This window comes from Periplaneta americana, chromosome 14 (assembly GCF_040183065.1).
Source record: "Periplaneta americana isolate PAMFEO1 chromosome 14, P.americana_PAMFEO1_priV1, whole genome shotgun sequence".
Lineage (NCBI taxonomy): Eukaryota > Metazoa > Arthropoda > Insecta > Blattodea > Blattidae > Periplaneta > Periplaneta americana.
In genome coordinates, this window is record NC_091130.1 from 28,200,411 (window position 1) to 28,226,840 (window position 26,430).

Genomic DNA, 26,430 nt, shown 5'->3' on the forward strand with positions numbered 1-26,430 from the left:
GGCCCCCAAACCTTCGCGCAATTAATTTATAGTAATTAACCGGTCCATCACCTTTGGGTTGAAGGTACGACTTATATTTTATGAAGTGTTCTTTCTTGCTTTAGGGGGCTCCACCGCCTAAAACCCCCCTTGGGGACTTGGCCCCCAAATCTTCATGCAATTAATTTATAATAATTAACCGGTCCATCACATTTGAAGGGTACACGGGAAAAACGATCAAGATCCATCAAAAATCGAAATTGAGTTAATAATGCTATCTTATAGTGGAAAGAAAGTACTATCATGTGGTCTAGCTAGTAATAAGAAATCATCATTCTTGACATTCCACTACGTCAATTTCTATTAAGTACGCACATAACTAAGTATTAAGTGCTTAAACTTTAAAATTCGTTTTTCTCGAAACTTTCTAAAGTGGACCTTGATCGTTATTCCCGTATACCCTTCATTTGAGTTGAAGGTACTGGTACATTCTTTAATAAATCACTGAAAAACAAATGTGAATATATAGGATGTGGAGTGTGTACGAAATTATTATTATTTTTGGCGCATCATTTTTAAGTAAATAACGACAAATAAAAACTAACATGCCACATAACATTATTTTAAGAAATACAGGAAACAAGAAATTACATACAAGTGCATGTAATAAAGAATAAGCAAACCATCTTCGATTAATCATTTCAAAACAACGTGAATATAGCGTGGACTGTGTAGTAAAATAATTTCTTATATGTTACTCCCAATGTGCATCATTGTTAACTTATGAAAACAAGTTAAATTTAACATCTATCTATATATATATAATTTGAACTGGTAATGGAAATTACGGGAAAACGGCTGAACGGATTTTAATAAATGGCCCCTCATTTTCATGCTTGGCATCCAAAGTGTTTCGGAAAAGTAGTAGTTTTCAGTGAAATGTCAATTTTCCTACATAATTTTCCTATTTTCTACAATCCATCTGTTGTCAGTTTTGAGAACTAATTTTATTCAATCACGGCCGACTTGATTGAATTTCAGAACAAAACACACACTACAATAAACAATAGGCTATTACACGAAGGCCATGACCTGCAGGATTGCCGACATATTTAGAGCTCAATTCAATTTGTTATTAAAAACTGATTCTGCAGTGTATAATTTTCTGAGTACAGCTGTGTATTGGATATTCAAATCTACGAAACTTGAAGTGGTTTGATGACATTATTACCATTAGAAATTAAATATTATTATAGTTAATATCATGATGCATCTATTTTTCATTAATTTTACATAATATTGAGCTATATTGATGACATGAAAGTGAAACGTTTTGAGGTTATGTAAGTAAATGTAGAGAATATCTTAATTTAGATCTTCATTTCTATAATTTACCGAGTGGCTGCTATATATAACTACAAAACTTACGTAAGATAATAATATTGTTATTAAAAATCAAATGTTTTTATACTTATTAACCCAGTGGGGCTGGTCTTTTTCATATACTTAATGGCGGTGTAGTGTAGATATTGATATGTGTCATTGTCTTCAGTATCGGCTCGAGAGAGCGCAAAAATTACAGTTCCTAAGGAAAGATCAAAAGGTATTACTTACTGATAAAATAAGAGGCCTAGAAAATTTTGTAATCTCCAGATCATTTCAGCAAGATCTCTTAGTAGGATAAAATGATTTTACGCTCTACATTTCAAGTTCTGCATGCAGCAGCTATGCGAATATGCTATTGTTCGAAAGCTTAGCAAACCTGTCATTTTTTAAATTTTGCCTACAATCCACAATGACCTGAAATAGCTTCTGCTATCGTCCTGACATTGATACCTGCGTTTTCGCGTTGAAACTCAAAAACTGAAGTTGGATAGGTTCAAGAAAAATTATTTGGCCTAAAAAAATCCATTCAGGGGGAGTATGTTTCATTATTATGGAAGCAAATAACTATCAAAAAGACAAGTATTCTTCATTGAAAATGAATCTGAAAAATTTTTATTTGAACGTCTAACGAACTTAGTTTGCAGCAGCATTTGCTGCACAAGCCACTAGTGGCATATAAGCACAATTTGAAGAAAGATAGGATATATTAAATAATATTCATCTTTCATAATGATCTTCGGATGGAAAATAACAATGAAATATGTATAAAATAGAAATTACATACAGGTGAGCATATAAAAAATAGTAAGTAGAATCATTTATTTGATTGATAAGCTTAAATTACTCCAGATTTAGTGTAAGAATGGTCTATGTAACGAGTACCGGGTACTAGGAAAATACCAAAGGCACTGCAGTACCAAAATTCACAGAAAGTGTGTTGAAAGTAATCCAAAAGAACCAGTACCATCAAAATCTGAAAATTATGAAGATATTAACTCGACGTTTAGCATGGATTTACGTAGCCTCCATACCATGACGCTCAATGCGAACATTCAATCAATAAATTAAATAATCTACATTTTAGGGAATTTCTACATAAACATATAGAAAATTAGTGGGGTTTCAATGATGAGCGACATGCAATATCTTAAAGAAACACGAATAGAAATATCTTGTAGGCCTACTAAATTGTTTATTTAAGTAGGTTATTTTACGACGCTGTATCAACATCTCATGTTATTTAGCGTCTGAATGAGGTGAAGGTGATAATGCCGGTGAAATGAGTCCGGAGTCCAGCGCCGAAAGTTACCTAGCATTTGCTCAAATTGGGTTGAGGGACTACTCAGGAAAAAACCTCAACCAGGTAACTTGTCCCGACCGAGATTCGAACCCGGGCCACCTGGTTTCGCGCCCAGACGCGCTAACCGTTACTCCATGGGTGTGGACTCTTGTACTAAATCTCGCATGAATAACGTCATGTGCTATAGAACGAATTTCTTGCAATATAAAATCATTTCAAGTGATATCCGCATATGTTCAATTTCCGTAACTTAGTGTTCGGCGTACTATTACATAGATAATGCAACGGACAAGGATGTAAACAAACAGGTCTTCGCAGCGTGTTCCTGGAGTACAGTCAACTCCCGACATTCCGAAGCTATACTAGTAAACACATGCTTGAGCCGTGATGTTCATTTTCGTCGTGATCTTTGCAGTGAATAATAACGTGCATTCATAAGTTCAAATTTTGTTAATTTTACTGTATCTCCTTTTTTATATTGGTTGTATTATTTTATTTCTATTTCTATAGTTGTAATTATATTCTGTATTCTATATATTTAAATTTAAATAATAAATAAATAAATAAACAAATGAACAGCAGATTTAGGCCCACTTAATTTTACTTATTTTTTTACTTACTAGCCGTACCCGTGCGATCCGCTGCACCTGTTAGAAATAAATATAAAGTAATTACATAATTAAAATAGGACGTTTGATCCAGAGAACATTCGTGTTTGATAGAAGGACAAATCGTTTAATATGTTACTTAATTTAAATTGTATTTAAATAATTACAATGCGGTCATTTTGGTCCAGAGACGACTCAGAAGTTACTGTAATAACATTATAGCATTATGTCCATCGAAGGAAACTACACTTTCCAATGGTGAAATAATAACTAATTATACAAATCGGTTAATTACTTCATACAAACACAGAAACATTCTCTGTAGGCTATCTTTCATAGCTTTCGATTGTTGTTGTCCAAGGCCCCTTATAGACGTAGTCATTTATTTTCATTTCGTTACACCGTCTTAGATGGCATTGTATTTTAATTTTCAAACTCATTTATCTCATTAAATATCAGTTCTATCAAACTTTTGCAAGCAATAAAATTTATCGGAAATCATTTGTAAAGAAGCTTTTGTTATGTAACATATTTCATGAAAATCAATAATAAGCGAGATATTTGGATTTATTTAATTCAGGCCCCCTTATCACCCCCCTTTTAAATAACGTATTTTGAATGTCATATAACCTAAAATCTAAGTTACAGCGAACTTAATTTATATTCCAATTTTCATGTAAATCGGTTCAGCCATTATCGCGTTAAAAGGTAACAAACATCCAGACAGACAGACATAAAAAAAAATTCAAAAAAGCGATTTTCGGTTTCAGGGCGGTTAATTATATATGTTAGGACCAATTATTTTTGTAAAATCGAAAATTACCAGAAAAATTTCGGCTACAGATTTATTATTATTATTATTATTATTATTATTATTATTATTATTATTATTATTATAGATTTCTATTTATTTATTTATAAATTTATTGTATTTATAAATTTATTTATTTATTTATTTATTTATTTATTTATTTATTTATTTATTTATTTATTTATTTATTCACTTATTTATTCGTTCATTCATTCATTTATTTATTTATTTATTTAATTATTTATTTACATGTTTTGACGTCATATCAATTATTGTTTTTCAACCCAAATCATTATTTAATGTTTATGTAAGTCTATTTACATTTTTGTCCAGGAAAATAAAAGCTAAATAAATTTTCAATATCTTACGTGATTAATTCTCTTTTTCACATTAAACAAACAACAAGTAAGATGTAGCCTACGTTGGCTTTTATTTCCTTTTACAGATATGTAGGTCTTTCAGTGTTGGCTGGAACAGTGTCATTGAGTTCTGGTGGACAGAGGAGGGTTGTAGCCAGTCACACTATGCATGAAGGGTACGACCCCTACGACCAGTGGATAAATGACATTGCAGTTGTAAAGGTAAAATCTCTAAAATCATAGTTAAAGGTGTTTGAGAATAAGGTGCTTAGAAAAATATTTCGGGCTAAGAAGGATCAAGTTACAAGAGAAAGTTACACAACGCAGAACTGCACGCATTGTTTTCTTCACCTGGCATAATTAGGAACATTAAATCCAGACGTTTGAGATGGGCAGGACATGTAGCACGTATGGGCGTAACCAGAAATGCAGATAGTGTTAGTTGGAAGGCCGGAGGGAAAAAGATCTTTAGTAATGTCGAGACGTAGATGGGAGGATAATATTAAAATATATTTGAGGGAGGTAGGATATGATTGTAGAGACTGGATTAATCTTGCTCAGGATAGCGACCGTTGGCAAGCTTATGTGAGGACGGCAATGAACCTCCGGGTTCCTTAAAAGCCATAAGTATAAGGAACTGTAGAACACAACATACAATATTTTATTGTGATGGATGAAGACCTAGGCCTTCATCCTCTCATATCAGGATAATAATAATTATTAGTATCATTATTATTACTATTATTATTATTATTATTATTATTATTATTATTATTATTATCATCATTATTTCTCCACGTTGTTACAGCTGTCATCGCCTCTAGAGCTCGGGAGTTATGTTCAGCCGGTTCCTCTCCTTGGACAAGGCGTAGAGACCCCTGGAGGAACTCCTGCCACTGTCATCGGATGGGGACGTTTGGCAGTAAGTTGAAATCCAACGAATTTGGCTAAATGCTGAATTCCTACCTCAACTACCCATTTCCAGAGACAAGGTCCAAACGAAAATGTTCAAATATATAAAAGTCCATACAGGAAAGTCCAGATACGTATTCGTCCATGATATTTAGTCAGTGACGGTTTCTCGGAAGAGGGGAGAGAGGAACGTCCTCCTCACATTTTTCTTCTTTTGAAAGTAAATACCAAATAAAATATGTGCCTTGAAATTAGAGGAAGATTCGATAATTTTTAAGTTCACAGCTATAAGAAAACCTCAGTTAATCGAGTTTAAACGCGCTCATATGTCGCTAGAAAACTGTGAGAAAGATGCGAGATTGTTTTTGTGGAGGAAAGCAAATCCTTTCCTCCTTTACTGCAGTTCACACACATAGACAACAGCGCACTAGCGGCCAGAGTAAGAAGCAGAGTTTTAAAGCAAGTGAATGAACAGTAAGGGAGGAGATCCTCCTCTGAATCAGCGCATGGGCGGGAAATAGAAACCGACTGGTCTTGCAACAAACTCGCTACCGCTGTCATCTAACGATGCTGCATTCAACCAGACTATAACACATCTAGGAGGAGGCACAATAAAAACAATTTTAACGCGAAGCTATGAAAGACACCATATAAACTTTTTTTAAATCATAAATCAAAATATATTATTCATTGCATTTTATATAAGCTACTACTCATGGTTTGAAACTTTCGAGGATATCTGAAAGTTGAAGTTAGATTTATATAAAACAAAGAGGAAGTAGTTCTACGTTAGTATCGCAGATCTGAAATTCACTTCCCCCGAAATTCACTTCCATTCATTGTCTACTAGATAAGATAACAGCCAAGTTGTCAGTTTTGTACAAATATATTTTAAATTGAAAGTACTCCAAACTACAATATTTTTAACACAACAAAATATTTGGCCACCTGCAGCTTTGAACAATAATGATAGTATGACTTTACAAGCACTGACATTCTTCAAAAGCATGTGATACTGAACTTGTAAAATATGCATGTGGCAACACAGACCATGTGAGTGGGTGCAGTGTTCTCGCTTTCCTAACAGATTATTTCTCATTCCCACTTCCGTAAAACGGTCCTGGTTATATGTTAGTAGCTGGTCTCTACCAACACGTGTGATGCTATAGTGTGCGCTAAAATGCTGCGAGTTTGTGAATTTCCTTGTAATTGTTAATTTGTGCAATTATCCAACAATGAATGGAAGTGAAAACCTTTTTGGACAATTTAGGAAACTCAGTTTACAAGAACAGATTATTGCTATACGAAAGAGAAGGCCAACCCTAACACTACCTGGTGTTACATGTATGCATGTGGGCTAATTTGTAGCATGTTTCTCTCAAGAAGGTGTCATTTTGCGCTGTTAACTTCTTTCCTCCTCTTAAGAAATATGCAGGAGCCGCCACTGTATTTAGTCCATAAGCAAAAAGTCCAAAAGTAGAAATAACCAAATTTAAAATATCCAATAAACAAAAAAGTCCAAAGTGCAAAAAAGTCCAAAAGACAAAATGGACAATTATACAAAAATGTTTATTTAAAAAGGGAGAAAACGTATGAAAGCAATACTACGAGAAAAAACTCTAGAAGGGAGTGTTTCCAAGGTGACACACAATTGATTATAACTTACGAAAACAATGTTTTTGTTGTTATGGAAATGAAAGACTTCGAAAATTCTTAGTACTTTGTAGTAAATCTCAATGATAATTTTGAAGAAGAAATTATGGACTTCGTCAAATATGTAGATCCACTGAGCAGAAAATACCTTCATAATCAACAACAAGGGGAAAATCTTGTAACCAGATACCAATAGTTCAAAGACCAGAATGAGAAATTTCTTTTCGCCTAAAATTACATTCTGACTCACAACCTGAAAATGATGATCATCAAGGTGAACTTTAATGCATTTTTTCAGTGCCTTATTATAACAATTCTGAATAAATTAACTGAACTACTTTAAATACAGTTACCGTAACACTTTTTAATCACTATTCATTAGTAATATATTTTTATTAAGTCAGGACATTTCACACAACTTCGTTCCAAGTGAACATTTTAGGCATTGGATCATATTCAATTAAGAATTGGACCTTTTCAGATCTGGCCCATGACCAGTTTGGACATTTTAACTTTGGACTTTATGTAATTGGACATTTTCTGATTTTGGACATTTTACATAAATGGACGTTACCACATTATGGACATTTTCGTAATATGGACATTACAGTATTGGATCATGTATCTGCTAACTCAACTATTGTCGGACCATCGGATCTGTGCCCCTTCACCGCTGTCGTCGTTCTAGGAAAAGTTAACGCCTGTACTCACTCCATTCCACCCGCTTGCCTCCCACCACGTTAAACAGCAGGCCACGAACCTTGCCGAATAAGGATGTTGCCAAACTTCCGTCAAACGGTGTCATAAATAACTGGTCCTCCATGCTATAATATTATTTCTTTCAATCAAAATACATCTTGTATTTCTATAATTTTTAAACCTAAATCCCATGTCTCGAATCACTTTCCGTAGTTTTTCTCTCCAACCTTGGAAATTATTACTTCTCTCGCAAGCTTCAGTAATTTCTTCAATGTTGAAACTTCTTTCTGAACGGTATAAAATTCTTGTATCTTTCTTCTTAAAATACATCGGTTCATGTCATCTACAATAATTAAAAGTTCCCTTGGTCTGTACTTCCCTGGTGATTCTAGCTTTTCATCTCCTGCACAGACTCCCTCTCTCCTGATTTTCTTTATTAGGAGTTCTGATCTGTCTATATAAATTACATAAAATGTTGTATTATTAGTATTAGTTAAGTAAGTAATTTTAATACATAAACAATTGAAATAAAATAAGCCTCACCTGTGATATCAATTGCTCTTTTCGTTGCCTGATTTATAACAAAAAGATATTGACCTGTTTGTTTCTCTTCATCGAAAAATGCTATTACGTACTTGCTTAATATTTCTTTCGCCACTTCGTGCTACAGTATTCATGTTGAGTTGACAACACTGGACTGCAAGTGCAAATATTGTAAATTGTTCCGCAAGAAGGCCAAAATTGTGAGTAGTGGGGGACAGAAAGGGAGAGAGATAGAAATGCAGGGAGAGAAATGAATTACCGAGGCTAAGAAGGAATTAGAGTTCAGTTCGCATATCTTACGGGGGCACAGATCCGATGGTCCGACTATACCTCGCCATATGTTGGTCAGTTTTGGGTCCCAAACTTCTCTATCGATAAGAACGCTCAATAAAAATTACGCTGTCATCCTTGAAGTAGTTTAATCTTAAAAACCATAATTATGAGTATTAGAGTTGTTACTTATAGCTGCTATATTATATGATACATTTCTTACCACATAAATAAAATAAAATACAGGAAATGAATAATAAACAATTGAACTTTCTCACTTATTTTCAGAATTTCCACATTCTAATAAAGTAATCTGGTTATCTCAAATAGAGGTGAAACCTACAGTACTTGCATCAATGCGTTTCCTTCTAGTATACCGGATGTATCAGAACTGGCGCTACACAGATCGAGAGTTGGTTCAGTCATCCAAAGGGATTACATTTATTTAATATAGGCTCTACTTATGGCCGGAAATGTGTCATTAAGTGGTAGGGTGTAGTAAAGTTTTGTTTAGTGTTGTTTCTATGAAACTATGATAATCACAAAAGTAATTCTATTATGGAGAATGTGCTTGTTTTCAAGTAGGGAGTAGTGGGTACAGTGAGACACAAAATATTAAGACATATGTATGCAAGTGATAATTCAACTATTTTTAAAATCAAGTGCAATAGAAATAGACATTAAAACATGTAGTACAATAATACATAAACAAACATTTTAATAGATAAAGGGCATAATATGCAATACCTGTTTGTCAAAAAAATGCAAATGTCTCACTGTTCCCATTCAGGAGGGTACAGTGAGACACCAGTGTCTATTAACGAACATTAAAATGATTTACATTTATTTGAACAAAAAAAAAAGGAAAGCTTGCTGTCTCTTTATCTTGACATGTTCTGTAGGCTTATTTAGAATCATTTTGATGTCTGACTTCGAAACCATTGAAACACCTGGAACATTTGGAAAAGTGAATTTTCCATGACAATTCAAACTTTTGCGAAAAAATGAAATTAATTTTTGGCGACAACAAAGCTTATAATTATAAGAATTTAATTTAATTCTTTATTATTTTTTAACATTTTCTTAAATTTTGTGAATAATTTTTTATTTATGAAACCATTAAAACGTAATGTATCCATTATTGTAAGCTACAGTTCCTAAATTGGTTACTAGTGTGTTCATTTTTAATGTTAGTTACTGGTAAATGTAATATAATTACAGTTTGTTTTTGCAAATCATTGGTACATGGGAACAGTGAGACGTCTCAGTGTACCCTTCAATGGCATGTCTCACTGTTCCCTTTACGCATAGTTCGTTTAAAAATGACGCCATCACTTCAAAATTAAAACAAGAAAGACGAAACTTTGCCAAACATAACCTCAAATACCATAGTATTAGGTAACAAAATATTCGTGTTTCTATTTCCTTTGTATATCCAATATAGCCTTCATTAAACACAACCCGAAATTTTACTTCTAGAGTGAAAAATTACGAATTATTTTTTCATCACTAACCTTTAAAACTAGAATCAAATCGAGTATGCAAATACTGTTACTTTACTCGTGCAACGTAACTCCACTATTACCAACATCTCAACATCACAATTTACCATCTAATAAAAAAAGTCTCACTGTTCTCCCTTACTTACTGTACCCACTTCTCCACTATTACATACTTAGTCTGAGCTGTAAAAGCGGTCCGTCCAATCCAAATTAATTTCATAACTATCAATACTGACTTATCATCGCTTTGGACCATAGTACCTGCTCCCTCACATACGACTTCCAACTATGAATATTAAAATATGAAATTAATTGATTTTTATATGTTAAGTAAGTGAAAGCTCGTAGATTGTTTTATAATTCATGCCTTTCAATATTCACGTTTTAATATTTTACCTTTAATAATATTATATTATTGTATTACAATTAAAACAACACACACACATGAGGTTATTGTATTGAAAACTAAAAGAATGGCGAAAACGTTTATACAAGAAATATGTACACTATGTATTATATACAGAATTTTACTTTATGATATTATAATTTATAAGTAATTGACGGGAATCTAACAAAACATTTATTTGAATATTAACTATAGACTTATCTGAACATCTCCAATATCAATTGTAAATAAAAAATGTAGAGTTAAAGCTGCCCCCATGAATTAATTTTAAAAATTAATATTATTTTATCAGCCACTGGAAAAAGAATAAAACATAATGATTTTCTTTTATGTGAAATATTTAATTTTGTATAATTGAAAGTCGAAAACGTAGAGTCACAAACTTTCACTTCCATCCCCAAAACTACAGACGTTCAAAGGATAAACAGAATAAGATCATAAACTAAAACTGAAAATAGTTCAACTAAAATAATATTTAACGCAATAATGCTTAGAATCAATAACACTAATGAGTCCCAATAGAACAAAAATAAGGACCGAAAGACAGACTGTGAAGACAACTATGAAGAAATTGCGTAACCATTTTCTGCGATCTTGGAGACCAGCTGCCGCTTTTCACCACCACACATTTCTATCATGATCTGTACTTGTACATATGTAAAAATCAACAGTGACTTGTAAATCAATGCATATTAAATTCAAATCATACGATGATGAATGAATTCTTAAATACACTATATGTAAATTTTCTGAGTTTCACCTTCTTGTTGTAGACTGGAGGTAGTGCCCCAGACAAGCTGCAGATGGTAGATATCCTCGTGTACTCCGATGAGGAATGCAACGCTCTCCATGATGGAGCTACTCACCCAACCAACATATGCGCAGGCGTACCAGAAGGAGGGAAAGGACAATGCAGTGTGAGTAAACACAGGGTGTTTCAAAATGTATTACAGGTACAAGTCGCACTATTAAAGTGTACAGCTAGCAAAACAAAAATAGCACCCCGTTGTAACGTGACAGGTAGAGAAGTGTTAGGGTACATACACGTTGGAGCGACGATAAACGATAAAAGAAGCAGCGATGTTATGTTAGAGAGAATCTCCCTAATTACTCTAAATTAATTAACAATTACATCTCTCCCCCCTCTTCGTAATTGAGCCATCATATAGCCAAATGGCTGGTCTCTAAATTGAGACGATTCAACAAGGCTTATGACAACAATCACGTCCTACATAATAGCCAAATTGGCTAGTCTCTTATATACAAGACAACTCATCCTGCCTAAGGTAATTCCGTGGTTTTCCTAAGGCGTAAGACAAATGTCGGGATGAGCCCTATAAGAAATGGGCCACGGACCTATATGCCCCTCCCCATATATATTCCCCTTATTATAAACGACGTATGCCCTAGTTCAGAACATATAAATTGTCTATTAAATATACGAGGTCACTCAATTAATCGCAATTTGAAAGGACAGGGACCTCTCAAATAGCAGATTTAGATTTCACGGCGCTTCTTCCGACGGTCTTCACATGCTTTGACATCGAACAACAGATGATCCTAACGGCAAACACCAGCCATCTCCTCCTCGCCCCGTTCCGTGATCACTTGATCAAATCTCCGTCCCCCTCGCGTAAGTTGTACCTAAGAGGTTACGTCCAATTTCGGCTTCCCCTTCAAAATATTCTAGAGCTCCTTCAGTGGAGCAGCGTAACCCGGAGTGAGACTAGTGGCCAACAGGCTTGGAGCTCACATATTTAGTTTCTTGCAGCCCCGAACCCCTTTCAAGGACGCGTTTTGCGTACCTTTTAAATTTGTCCTCCCAATTCTCTCTCGATTTTTCGATTTTTCGATTTTTCGATATTAGAGAGAATTGAAGCATGCATTGTCATTGAGGTGTGCATATTGGAGTAACGATAAAAGCGAAGATACACGATAAAAGCGACGAAAAAGAAAAGTACCATTTTCTTCGCTCTTGTCGTTCATATGATCTCTGATTAAGATAATATTAATCTGTATAATTACCGGTGGTTATCAATATATACGAATATTAATCGATTTATTATTATTTCGGCATATTAAATTAATTATTGTAGATATTGGCAAATTGATCAGTTGTGTATTTATCGGTCATATGTTATGTGATCACAAGAACCAATCACAACACAACGAATTTATACTATCTTTGGGATGAGAAACGGTTCAATTTTGTACGTATTTAAGTTATATTAACCTTGAAGTTAGCAGCTGATATTTCCTATATATCTTCTTTCATTAAGTGGATGCATAGAATATCTTCTACTGATAAATCAAAATGTTCGCTTCCCGCGTCCTCGTTGCTCCGATATGAACACTTGATTCTTTGATAGTACCAAAGCGTCGCTAGGTCATTTCTTTTATCGTTTATCATTGCTCCAACATGTACGTACCCTTACAAATATGGAATACCATTTTGTTTTTTTGTTTTTTTTTTTTTTTTTTTGTTTTGGAACATGCATGTTTTGAATCCTGAACTAAAGTATCGCCCTGTTTGTTACTGAATGTCCCTGTGAATGGTACACCGGACTAGGAAGTTCTAAGATGTTATAATAGTACATTATGCAACGAGCCTATAATGAAGGTAATTAAGAAGTGAGTATGGATATTTATGAAACGAGCGCAAGCGAGTTTCATAATTTTCATACGAGCTTTTAATTACCATTATAGGCGAGTTCCATACGACTTTTTTGCTCGACCATATTTCTAAATTGATATTATTAATCTTAATTGTATCTGACCTTCAGCAATGTTCCGTATGTTGTGAGATGTGCGCAGACGCGAAAGTATTGATTTTTTCCGAGGAACAGATATCCACATTGACCTTGCTAGGCCATAAGAACCTACAGAGATAACATTGAAATTAAATTAGACATTGAAAAACGAGATGACAAATTGAATTTATTTGAATATTATTTACAATTAACGCTAATTATTATAGTAACAGAACATAACCTTCTGCGACAGTATTGGATTTCCAGCCTCCGTGACTTTTCGCTAATTCTCTTTCGATTGCATATCCGAGAATAATCGATACTTGCGGTTTTATAACGGTAGAAAGCTGACCTGTCATTGGCTGAACAGTTGTAACCTGAGTCGTCATTGGCTAAAAGACCTGATCTTTAATGAGTAGGTGTACTTTAATGACAAGCATTAAAGGTCTGCTACCAGGTGTATAATTAGTACGTTTCGGCATGGTCGAGCATAAAATCTTTTTAAAATGTGTGTGTGTATTCAATGCCTACCCACTTTCACTTGCGTGATTCGGGTTCCGCATATTGCGAATAGATGGCAGAACTGTGACCCATTTTCTAGTTGTACACCACTTCGACGGGTCCCACTGTTTTTTTTTATTTTATTGGGTTATTTTACGACGCTGTATCAACATCTAGGTTATTTAGCCGGTTAAATCAGTCCGGGGTCCAGCACCGAAAGTTACCCAGCATTTGCTCGTATTGGGTTGAGGGAAAACCCCAGAAAAACCTCAACCAGGTAACTTGCCCCGACAGGGATTCGAACCCGGGCCACCTGGTTTCGCGGCCAGACGCGCTGACCGTTACTCCACAGGTGTGGACGGCCACACTGGACATGATGTGTATCTGTGGAGGGTTTTGTCGTGTACTAGGGTGAGTGTATGTGTAAGTGTTTGGAAGTGAACGAAAGACATTTTGAAAATTGTACACCATAATTTCTCAACAATTGAAACTATTTTTACATTTATGCGTTTTAATAAAGGTTTAAAACACTAACCATTCTTTCGTTTAATAGCTCTGGCGGAGAGGGTAGGGAGTGTTTCTTTCCAAATTGACTGTACGGCACCGGGAAGAGTTCTTTCTCATCAGGATGAATATCATTTCAAAAAAAATATCCAAAATATTTAATTTTTCGATATACTCGTTACTTCTGAGAGACACTGTGTAATTTGTGGCATTTAAGACAAGTCGTTTATTAGAAGTAAAGAAGATAACTAAATTGAACATAATAAATTTCCTTTAAATCATATGGCGGCCGGAACAGTTTGTAAAATAACTGACTACGGCCTGGAAGGTCCTGGGTTCAATCTTGAGTGATGGCGGAATTATTATTATCGTTGCCAAACTTACAGAATTATCCCCAAGTCTACTCAGCCGATTGTCAAATTGAATATTGTAGCGAGTCTTTCCCTGGGGTAAAGGCGGTCGGAGCGTGGTGCCGACCACACCACCTCATTTTAGTGCCGAGGTAATCTTCCATGCCCCCCAAGTGCCTTCATGGCATGTGACGGGATACCTTTACCTTTATTATTATTATTATTATTATTATTATTATTATTATTATTATTATTATTAAGCTTATTATTATTATTATTATTATTATTATTATTACTAGCCGTACCCGTGCGCTCCGCTGCACCCGTTAGAAATAAATATAAAGTAATTACATAATTAAAATAGGACATTTGATCCAGGGAACATTCGTGTTTGATATAAGGATAAATCGTTTATTATGTTACTTAATTTAAATTGTATTTGCATAATTAAAATGGGATCATTTTGATCCAGAGACCACTCCTTTGGTCATAAAAATTATTTTAGGAAATACAGGAAACGAATGTACAGAATAGCCTATCAAGTTTTCTGTGCATAAGAAGCTATTTTAATCTTACCTATCCTCAATTCAGTCAGAAGTTACTGTAATAACATTATAGCATTATGTCCATACAGAGAAACTACACTTTCCAATGGTGAATTAATGATTAATAATACAAATCGTTTAATTTATCTTCCGATATTACTTCCTACAAACACAGAAACATTCTCTGTAGGCTATCTTTCATAGCTTTCGATTGTTGCTGTCCAAGGCCCCTTATAGACGAAGTCATTTGTTTTTTAATTCATTACACGGCCTTAGATGGCAGTTATTTTAATTTTAAAACTCATTTATCTCATTAAATATCAGTCCTATCAAAATGTTTCAAGGAATAAAACTTATCGGAAATTATTTTTAAAGAAACATTTGTTATGTAACATTTTTCACAAAAATCAATAATAAGCGAGATATTTCGGTTTATTTAATTCAGGCCCCCTTATAGCCTAAAATCTAAGTTACAACGAACATAATTTATATTCCAATTTTCATCGAAATCCGTTCAGCCATTATCGCGTGAAAAGGTAACAAACATACAGACAGACAGACATACAAACAAAAATGTCAAAAAAGCGATTTTCGGTTTCAGGGTGATTAATTATATATGTTAGGACCAATTATTTTTGGAAAATCGAAAATTACCAGAAAAATTTCGGCTACAGATTTATTATTAGTATAGATTATTATTATTATTATTATTATTATTATTATTATTATTATTATCATTATTATCATTATTATCATTATTATTATTATTATTATTATTATTATTATTATTATTATTATTATCTTGTATATCTTTGTAATACTATTTTATATGATTCCATTCTTCATTTATGATTCTATTATTTCATTTATAATTATCGTTTTAATTAATTGCCATTAATTTAATTATTTCTTTGTACTTTTATTGTAAATTATTGCTAATGTTTTTGTTACATTGTTCGTGCTGAACTGTAATTGGCCTCTGGCTGTTGTACAGCACATTAAATATAAGTAAATAAATAAATAATTAAATTATTATTATTATTAATATTATTACATTGTCCCGCGTCATTTTGTCGTGATCTAAGGCATTCTGCCTGGGACTCGTGTTACGGAATGCGCGCTGGTTCGAGTCCTCATGGGAGAAGAAATTTTTGTCATGAAATTTCGGCTAGTGTATGGGATTCAACAGTTCCTAAACTTTATTATCTATATTCACCTTTCACATTAATTATATTATCCGAGTCATCTTATTCATTGGGTCTTATCTCGTGAACGTTTATTTCTTGTTGAATGTTATTCCTGTTAAATTCTTCCTTCAATTTTAACAAGCATTTTTAAATCCATGAAACTTTGTTAACAGTTAGTTTCATATAAAAATATACATAAAACTTCTTTTGAGAAAGTAAACGGAAATTAGTACAACAGTATTTGTCCTTAAGCATCTCATTTCGGTTATATTAGCAACGTTTATTTACAGTTCTTCTTGTACGGATTATTCCTCTATTGCAAATTTATTCCTCGAAATAATATTGATTTTGTTTCCTCACACGAGAGTTGATCTTATCCAAGCTTTTATGAATGTAATGTGCTCGTAGTATTTGTTAACCCCCAAAAAAGATGTAAGACATTCGTAGAAATTTCTTATGAATACTAAGAACGTCTGTAAGAGAAATTATCGATAAGTAAGGAAAGAAATGGTCGAGTGAAAGATAGACTGGTCAATAAAATACAAAATGGACGAGTTGAGAACAATATCGAGTAAATAACAAAATGGAAGGGTGAAGAACAAAATGGCCGTTATATTTACATTTTATTATAAGTGCAACATATCTATTCATGTGAAATTCTCTATGTTTTTCGATTATAATTTCAAGGCTTTAATCTAATTAATGTATATATGTGTCTATATGTTATATGGCTATAAGTGTATATTATCATTACTCTATATGTTTCAATTTGTTATGATTAGTTTAAATTATAACCCTAATATACTATCGGTCTTACTAATAAAAACTCTATATATATATAGACGTTTACCTGTCTTATACCTATACAATGAGTAGCTCGTTTATAAGTCGTGTGTAAATTCCTTACTAATAATCACTATATACGTCGTGTATAACAGTATAGCTACGTCATAGTTTCGTCAGTACTTCATTACGAAAGGTAATACAATATCTGAGGTTCTCTATTCCATCCGGTAGAGCGCTCTAGTGTGCCGTGTCAAGTATCGATAGTACAACTGGCTCTGATCGATTACCACGCTATATTTTGGTCAAAGAGTGCAAGCTACAGCAATATTATTCCAACTATTCTATGCTCTTTGGTTTGTTCTTCTATGGCTGCAAGGTAACCATCATCATAAAATGACAGTCGATACGAACAGATGTTAGAGGGGCGGCCATTTTTTCTCTATATACAATGCTTAAAGAAAGGGTTTCGTGTATATAACTACTGCAAAGCAATTTCTATTGTATAGTTACAGACTGTTTATGCATCCATCGCTTATGCATGGTTTATTAGTAACGTTTTGTGTCTCAAGTTTGCATAAGTCTCGAATAAAAACTATACATGGTTTATTAGTAAGACAGTATATGTAAAATATGGTTTATAAATATGGAATAAATACTACTACTACTATTTACATTTTATATTAATAGATTTATACATATAAACATTCTTTTGTTAATAGATGGAACAATTTACATGTTATACACATTTTCAGGAAAGTTTTAGCAATGTCAGAAGTATTTTGACATTTGAATAAACATATATTTTCAAAATATTGAATACTAGCCGTACCCGTGCGCTCCGCTGCACCTGTTAGAAATAAATATAAAGTAATTACATAATTAAAATAGGACGTTTGATCCAGGGAACAACTTTTACAACAGCGCAAGATAATCTGCTTCGCTCATTACCCAATTTTTTTTTGCACTGCATTTATTGCATATATATTTTATGCATTTTAACACGATTAAATTGAGCATAGTTAAAATTTGAATTATAAAATAATGGATTGCTAAGCTAACGTACTATTACTGCATACTAAATCAATACACTCTCGTTGTTCGTTAATTCTCTGAGATTAAAATGAGTGTACATAAATATTATTTTAAGAAATACAGAAAACGAATGTACAAAATAGCCTATCAAATGTTCTGTGCATAAGAAGCTATTTTAATCTTACCTGTCCTCGATTTACTCAGACGTTACTGTAATAACATTATAGCATTACGTCCATCTAGAGAAACTACACTTTCCAAAGGTGAAATAATAATTAATTATACAAATCGGTTAATACACAGAAACATTCTCTGTAGGCTATGTTTAATAGCTTTCGATTGTTGATGTCCAAGGCCCCTGTTTCGATTGTTGTTGTCCAAGGCCCCTTATAGACGAAGTCATTTGTTCTTAATTCATTGCACCGTCTTAGATGGCGTTATTTTAATTTTAAAACTCATTTATCTCATTAAATATCACTCCTATCAAAATTTTGTAAATGATAAAACTTATCGGAAATCATTTTGAAAGAAACTTTTGTTATGTAACATTTTTCACAAAAATCAATAATAAGCGAGATATTTAGATTTATTTAATTCAGGCCCCCTTATAACCCGCCTTCTAAATGAAGTATTTTGAATGCCATATAGCCTAAAATCTAAGTTACAACGAACTTAATTTATATTCCAATTTTCATATAAATCGGTTCAGCCATTATCGCGTGAAAAGGTAACAAACATACAGACAGACATACAAACAAAAATTTCAAAAATGCGATTTTCGGTTTCAGGGTGGTTAATTATATATGTTAGGACCAATTATTTTTGAAAAATCGAAAATTGCCAGAAAAATTTCGGCTACAGATTTATTATTAGTATAGATTCGTATTTGTCTCCTGATGTCTGAATATAATCTCTTCTTATTTTGCAGGGGGATTCTGGCGGTCCACTGATTGCTGATGGTTACCAAGTGGGCATTGTCTCCTGGTCTGTGAAGCCATGCACCGTTGCTCCGTATCCAGGAGTATACACACAAGTGACATCATATATCGATTGGATCAAACAAAACACCGATCGAACGTAAACAATTCATTTCATATAAATATGTAAATGTTATTTCTAAGTGTTAATAAAGATCCGTTATTTCTTTCTTGTAGTTCAGAAGTTCATCTTATATTCCCTGTTTAACGAAAAATCACAGATAGTTTGAGGTTACTGTTTCACTAATGGGTCTGAACAATTTATAGGAAATGTGCTACCTTTATCAAATATAATTTATAAAGTTGTAAAATCACTGTTTTATCGTGAAATAAAACAATAAGTAATGTATTATGTCAGAACAGAGCATTAGTCTACAGTAATCTCACTAGAGGTTTTGATTTATCTAGAGAAAATCAAAACTCGAGTGGGATTTAATTGACTATTACACGATTAGAAGAAAGTATGTAAAGATTAGAAGTAACGAAGTACTCCAATACGATAAAATATTAATTGACTTACGAAAATACAAAACTGTCTTCAAATTTGTACCATCTCAACATTATAAATATTACGCTAGTAGATGGCAGTAGTGTGTTATGAATAGCTGTTTTCTTATCAGTTGTGCCAACTATGGAATCTTCATTGAACTCTGTGGACGGTTACTGGTCAAGAAGGCTTTGTTGATTCAGTTTCATTTTTATTAAAACAGTTGCATTCCACTTCAATTATCCCGATTCCAGTAATCAACGTCACTTGACAGAGGATTTTCAATAAATCTTAGTATTAAACAATCTCTGATACGTGACTATCCATAATATCATATAGCAGAAGCTATAACATAACCTAAATAATATAAACGAGTGTTGGAAAAGTTTTAATTAGGGATGATGAAATAAAGAAGAAACATTTTAATTAACGGTGATGAAATAAAAAATAAACATAAATAATTTTAAAAGAAACAATGGTTTATTGAAAGTAGGTACAATTTTCAAATTTGAGTGTTTTAATGGTTGGTGGTTCAGTTGATGTTATATTGGACGTGTGCTTAAAACAAGTGAACTCGTTGATGTACATGGTGTATCCCTCAACTTATTCAGGATTTCCGAATGGTGCTCTTCATTTATTTGTAAATAGGGTTTCAGGGAAGATGCATAGCTATGGCCAGTGATCTTTATTAATTCTTGTTCTTGAATGCCAATGTGAGTCATATTTGAAAGTGCTGTGCGTCGACTGGAGTGGTTTGTAATTTTCTGTTTTTTGACGTCCACACCAACGCAGTTTGAAATATTGGCAAACAAAGACACAAATGCTAGGGTAGTGATAAAAATAAACAAATGCTAGGGACGCGATAAAATTAAACAAATGCTAGGGACGCGATAAAATTGTGCGATAAGCATCCATGATTGGTTGAAAGACGTCCTTTCGTACCGTTTTATTCGTCAAAAGTAGTGTGACATAGTAAAAGTGTAATAGTCAAATTAAAATTCTGTCGCTGAAATTTTTACAAATTATTGATTTATTTGTAACTTGAATACCACATATTGTGTTAGACACACAATCGGATTGTATCTGCATGGTGAACATCATAACAAACAACATACCACACAAGGGCTGTGGGATTTTATAAAAACCGCACATACGACAGATTATAAGTCCTGAAACGTGATTCTATTTATCGACGTGGAAGAGATCAGAAGAAAAACGAAAGGTCAGCATCAGAAGCGGAGCCTGTGGAATGACAAAGCTGGAGTGGATTTGGGGCTCGAACACAACAGGACTTGTCAACAGTCGCTAATACGCCTCAGATCCAAGGGATATGGTTATGGAAACCCAGTATTATGATAACACGTGTTCCGGATTTCACTTGTTTCACACGCCACTGACAATTGTCAGTAAACACTTTCTCCCGCTTTGAGCAGCATTTCTAGGGAACATGCTTTTTAATACAATATCATGATGCTTTTTAAATGACTCTCTTGTCGACTGTAACATTTCATTATACTGTAAACTCTCCATTGTTCCGGTTCGAATTATGCGCTTTACAAATTTATCGTGGTTTAATCTCTGTCAAGTTTGGTCAAGAAAAATACAAATAATCGCTGATTTTAAATAATTAAAGCAATAATAATAATAATAATAATAATAATAATAATAATAATAATAATAATAATAATAATAATGGAAATATAAAAATTGGAAATTTATCTTTCGAAGAGGTGGAGACGTTCAAATATCTGGGAGCCACACTAACAAATATAAATTATGCTCGGGAGGATATTAAACACAGAATAAATATGGGAAATGCCTGTTATTATTCGGTTGAGAAACTTTTATCATCCAGTCTGCTGTCGAAAAATCTGAAAGTTAGAATTTATAAAACAGGTGTATTACCGGTTGTTCTGTATGGTTGTGAAACTAGGACACTCACTTTGAGAGAGGAACAGAGATTAAGGGTGTTTGAGAATAAGGTGCTTAGGAAAATATTTGCGGCTAAGAGGGATGAAGTTACAGGAGAATGGAGAAAGTTACACAACACAGAACTGCACGCATTGTATTCTTCACCTGACATAATTAGGAACATTAAATCCAGACGTTTGAGAGATGGGCAGGGCATTAGGCGCGTATGGGCTAATCCAGAAATGCATATAGAGTGTTAGTTGGGAGGCCGGAGGGAAAAAGACCTTTAGGAAGGCCGAGACGTAGATGGGAAGATAATATTAAAATGGATTTGAGGGAAGTGGGATATGATGATAAAGAATGGATATATCTTGCTCAGGATAGGGACCAATGGCGGGCTTATGTGAGGGTGGCAATGAACCTCCGGGTTCCTTAAAAGCCAGTAAGTAAGTATTAATAATAATGATAATTATAATAATAAATATTATTAATAATTTATTCTTGCTTTTTCGTTTACTTTTAATATGTTCCAAATGTAGTAAGTTCTTGTGTGATTTTAAATCTTTTTCTAATAGTCTGTTAGAAATGTTAAAATAATAATAATAATAATAATAATAATAATAATAATAATGATAATAATAATAATAATAATAATAATAATAATAATAATAATAATAATAATAATAATAAATGTTTTCTCTCAGTATAGGCTATGTACTCATTATCGGACTTGGCCTGGATCTATTAGATTATATTGACTGCAAAGAGTGCCGTCAGAACTTAAAAAACATTCAAGGGATAGACAAGCTACGGTTTGTTTACGGCAATCACCGCACAACGCACATCGCCGGCGATTATACACGCTGGCGATGATCATCAGGAAGTGGTTTCTTTATCAGCGTACACCGCTTACAATTCTCATTACAATCTAGCATAACTCGATTCAATATTTCTACACGGCCTTCTCTAAACATCGATTATGTACATGTATGCGGCGATGTGCGTTTTGTATTCGCTTCACAAGCAACCTCCAGCGGTCTGCGTCGCGTCCGACGCTCTACATTGGCGATCTTCGCTGTAAAGAAACCGTGCGCATTTAACTCCAGGCGACAATCGCCAGCGAGTGCGTCCGGCGATAATCACCGTAATCAAGCCGCAACTTGTCCGGGTCCTGCATGCCGTGTGCAAAGAGTCAGCCAACTAGTCCTGTCCTGGAATTATAACCATTCCTTACCTCACGAATTAGGTAGGGGAGTCGTCGAGGTAAGGTTGGAAAGTGCCTCGGGTGGTAGATGGAACATATTTGCACCTGTATGGAACATATTTGCACCATTTTGCATCCAAGACCTCCTTGACGTTATTTACATATTATAATTCGTGTTTATATAGTAATGTTAGGCAACGCGTAGCATCCGCAAGAGATTGAATTTATACAAGTGTTGACTTTTTTTTTTATACACACAATAAACTTTTTTCTTACGGTTACCTAGCTTATATATTTCTCTACCAAATGATACTAATTTCAATCATCTAACCATAAAATCAAATGTGGGGAAATACTGCACTTAGGTAACGACCATAACATGTTGACAATACCAGTTCTCGTCCGATCACTGAAGTCAAGCGACATTCGGCGTGGTCAGTACTTGGATGGGTGACCGCTTGGGAACACCTCGTGTCGTTGGCGTACTTTTTAACCCGAATCACGTAAGTGAATAGGCATTATACACACACACTACCACAATAGCCGAACATAAAAAATGGCGGCAATTTTGTTGTAGTGATTACGGTTCATCAATGTAATCGCCGACGACGTAGTTTCCTGAGTTTCCGGATTGGAAAATTATAAGTAATTAGTAGTAGTTCGAAGCCAGTGAGGGCATTATTACTGAATTCGAGTCCCGTAAATCTATTTTATTATAAGTATAAGAAAATTATTGGAAAAATCTAAAAACTTTTATACACAATGCACCTCTTTCGATAAATAGCAGTCTGTAGCATAAACGAATTGCTGGGAAAAAATCTAAAAAACTAGTATGTATAATGCACCCCTTCCTTGAAATATCAGTTTGTAATCTGAACTCAGTGAAGGTATTATTTCCTGAGTTCGAGCTCCGTAAATGTATAATTCTTAATTATATGTACAAAAAACTGCTGAAAAAAATATAAAAACTTGTATAAACAATGCTCCTCTACCGTTAAATACCAGTCTGTAGTTTGAACCCAGTGAGGACATTATTTCCTGAGTTCGAGCCCAGTAAATGTGTTCTTTTTATAGGTATAACAAATTGCTACAGAAATCTTAATACTTTTGTACACAATGCACTATTATTATTATTATTATTATTATTATTATTATTAAACACTGTTAAAAATTACCTCTTTAAATAGTATTGCTGTCTGTAACTCTTTATACACCTAAGAAAATGTTATGTATGTTTCTACATTTGAGTGATGATAATACATTGTATTCTGGCCAACTTAATATTTACGTTTGTCCTTCGGGCGAAAGTTTATTTGTTTATTTATTTATTTATTATTTATTTACTTACTTACTTATTTATTTATTTATTTATTTATTTATTTATTTATTTATTTATTTATTTATTTATTTATTTATTTATTTATTTATTTATTTATTTATTTATTTATTTATTTATTTATTTATTTATTTATTTATTTATTTATTTATTTACTTATTTGTTTATTTACTTATTTATTTATTTGTTTATTTACTTATTTATTTATTTATTTATTTATTTATTTATTTATTTATTTATTTATTTATTTATTTATTTATTTATTTATTTATTTATCTATTTATTTATTTATTTCCCCCGCCCCCAGAAACTGAGTCTTGGATGGATTTCTTCAGATATGAATGTTGTAACCACAGGCACGAAAATATTCAATGACACGTTCTTCGTCTTTGAATTCATCATACCTTTGTGAAATATTTTGCAGCCATATTTTTTATATTTTCGTTTTCGTGGTTCTTTTACTCTTCATCCTTGATCCAACTCCTGGATCATTGTGTCATCATCGGATTTAAATAATGTATGAGTTTGAATAGCTGGGTCTTTCTCATTTAACTTGAACCAAATCAAACTAAAATTAAAAAAAAAAAAATTAAATAGTTTAAAACCAATAATCCTTACACTGTGAAGATTCATAAGTCTTCAGGATGTCCAGTAGCAGTGCATTTTTTAAATGTAATCTTATGATTTTTAGCACTTATGTGAAATGTTTAACATCTTTACTGTCACATATGTTACCAATGATTAATGCATAAATTTGCTAGACATTCAGTTTTCAACAACTGATGAACCTCCACTAGAAAAATTTTCTGAATAGGAAACATTTAATTAACGAACTTTCCTTAAATTATAAAATATGGATACAAAGGTATAAACGTAACGTATGTGACAGAGAAAGTAACTTATGTAACATTGAGCTTCCAGCCTGCATTTTGTGCTTAAAAATAATACATTGGAATCGGTCAGTGGAATAAGGACCGAAGTCCAGGGAAGTAAATTTTTCAGGAGACGAAAAAAAACATCACATCTCCTAAATCATTAGACCAACACTAACAAAAATTTGCACAGTTGTAGGTCATAGTGCACCACTCTGCCTGATAATGAACACTCACGTGTGAATTTAATAGTATGGGTAATAAATAGGATGATAAGTGGTGGACTTCGGTCCTTATTACATTGTTTTACTACGCAAGTGTAAAAGTCAAGCACAATAATCTGACATAGTGAATTTTATTTATTGAACGAGTTGTATTTTCAGAATACACACATCACTTGAGCTGTCTAGAAAAAAAGAAGGATATGACACCAATATGAATAATAATAATAATATTACTAATAATAATAATAATAATAATAATAATAATAATAATAATACTTATAATAAAGGAACTATTTCAGTGTAATGAGAAACTGCCTTCTGTCCTTAGTCACTGCCAACATTCTGAGTTCTGCTACCTTCCTCACCCTTAATACTCTGCAAGTACTGCTGTGCATTCTCTCATAGGTATTTCAGGAGTTTAGATACATAAATGGGAGGAGTGATAGTAGGAGGAAAAAGAATAAAGTGTATAAGATAGCAGAAGAGAAGATGATACTAAGGGATATGCTGCTGGAGCTAAATGACAGCTGTAAGCAGTATGGAATGAAGATAAATGCCAACAAGACGAAGACCATGGTCATATGAAGAAAAGTAAAGAAGGTAAACTTGCGAATTCTAAATGAGGCAGTAGAGCAAGTGAACAGCTTCAAATACTTGGGTTGTACTATAAGCAGTAACATGAGCTGCTGCCAAAAAGTCAAAAGGAGATTAGCAATGGCAAAGGAAGCTTTTTATGGAAAAAGGAGCATCTTCTGCGAACCTCTGGAGAAAGATCTAGGGAAGAGACTAGTGAATTGCTTTGTGTGGAGTGTAGCATTGTATGGGGCAGAAACATGGACATTACGACGAAGTCAAGAGAAGCGACTAGAAGCATTTGGATATGGAAAAGGATGGAGCATGTGAAATGGATAGAGAGAATAAGAAACGAAGCTGTGTTGGAAAGAATGAGTGAAGAAAGAATGATGTTGAAACTGATCAGAAAGAGAAAAAGTAATTGGCTGGTTCGCTGGTTGAGAAGAAACTGCCTTCTGAAAGATGCTCTGGAAGGAATGGTGAACGGGAGAAGAGTTTGAGGCAGAAGAAGATATCAGATGATAGACGACATTAAGATATATGGGTCATATGAAGAAACAAAGAGGAAGGCAGAAAATAGGAAAGACTGGAGAATGCTGGGTTTGCAGTGAAAAACCTGCCTTTGGGTAGAATACAACGAATGAATGAGTGAATAGGTATATCACGATCTTTGCTATTTTAACGGCCCGTGATACAGCTGTGGTCCAGTGGTACATTGAGGTTGGGAGTCACGTTATTCTTAAGTAGACGGAAGTTGCTCATG

At 33.5% G+C, this 26,430-nt stretch overlaps 1 protein-coding gene and 1 pseudogene across 1 annotated transcript in view; both read left to right on the forward strand.

Moving 5' to 3' along the window:
• The window catches only part of LOC138713206 (chymotrypsin-1-like), a 36,588-nt gene extending 17,352 nt beyond the window's left edge, over nt 1-19,236 (forward strand). The window contains exons 4-7 of the mRNA XM_069845109.1: nt 4,530-4,665; nt 5,252-5,365; nt 11,202-11,345; nt 19,012-19,236. Of these exons, the coding sequence (XP_069701210.1) occupies nt 4,530-4,665; nt 5,252-5,365; nt 11,202-11,345; nt 19,012-19,164 (547 nt within the window). The 3' untranslated portion in view covers nt 19,165-19,236. The remainder of the gene's footprint in view (nt 1-4,529; nt 4,666-5,251; nt 5,366-11,201; nt 11,346-19,011) is intronic.
• A 3,790-nt stretch (nt 19,237-23,026) lies between these two features.
• On the forward strand, nt 23,027-23,145 carry LOC138714010 (5S ribosomal RNA; annotated as a pseudogene).
• Nucleotides 23,146-26,430: the final 3,285 nt, after the last annotated feature.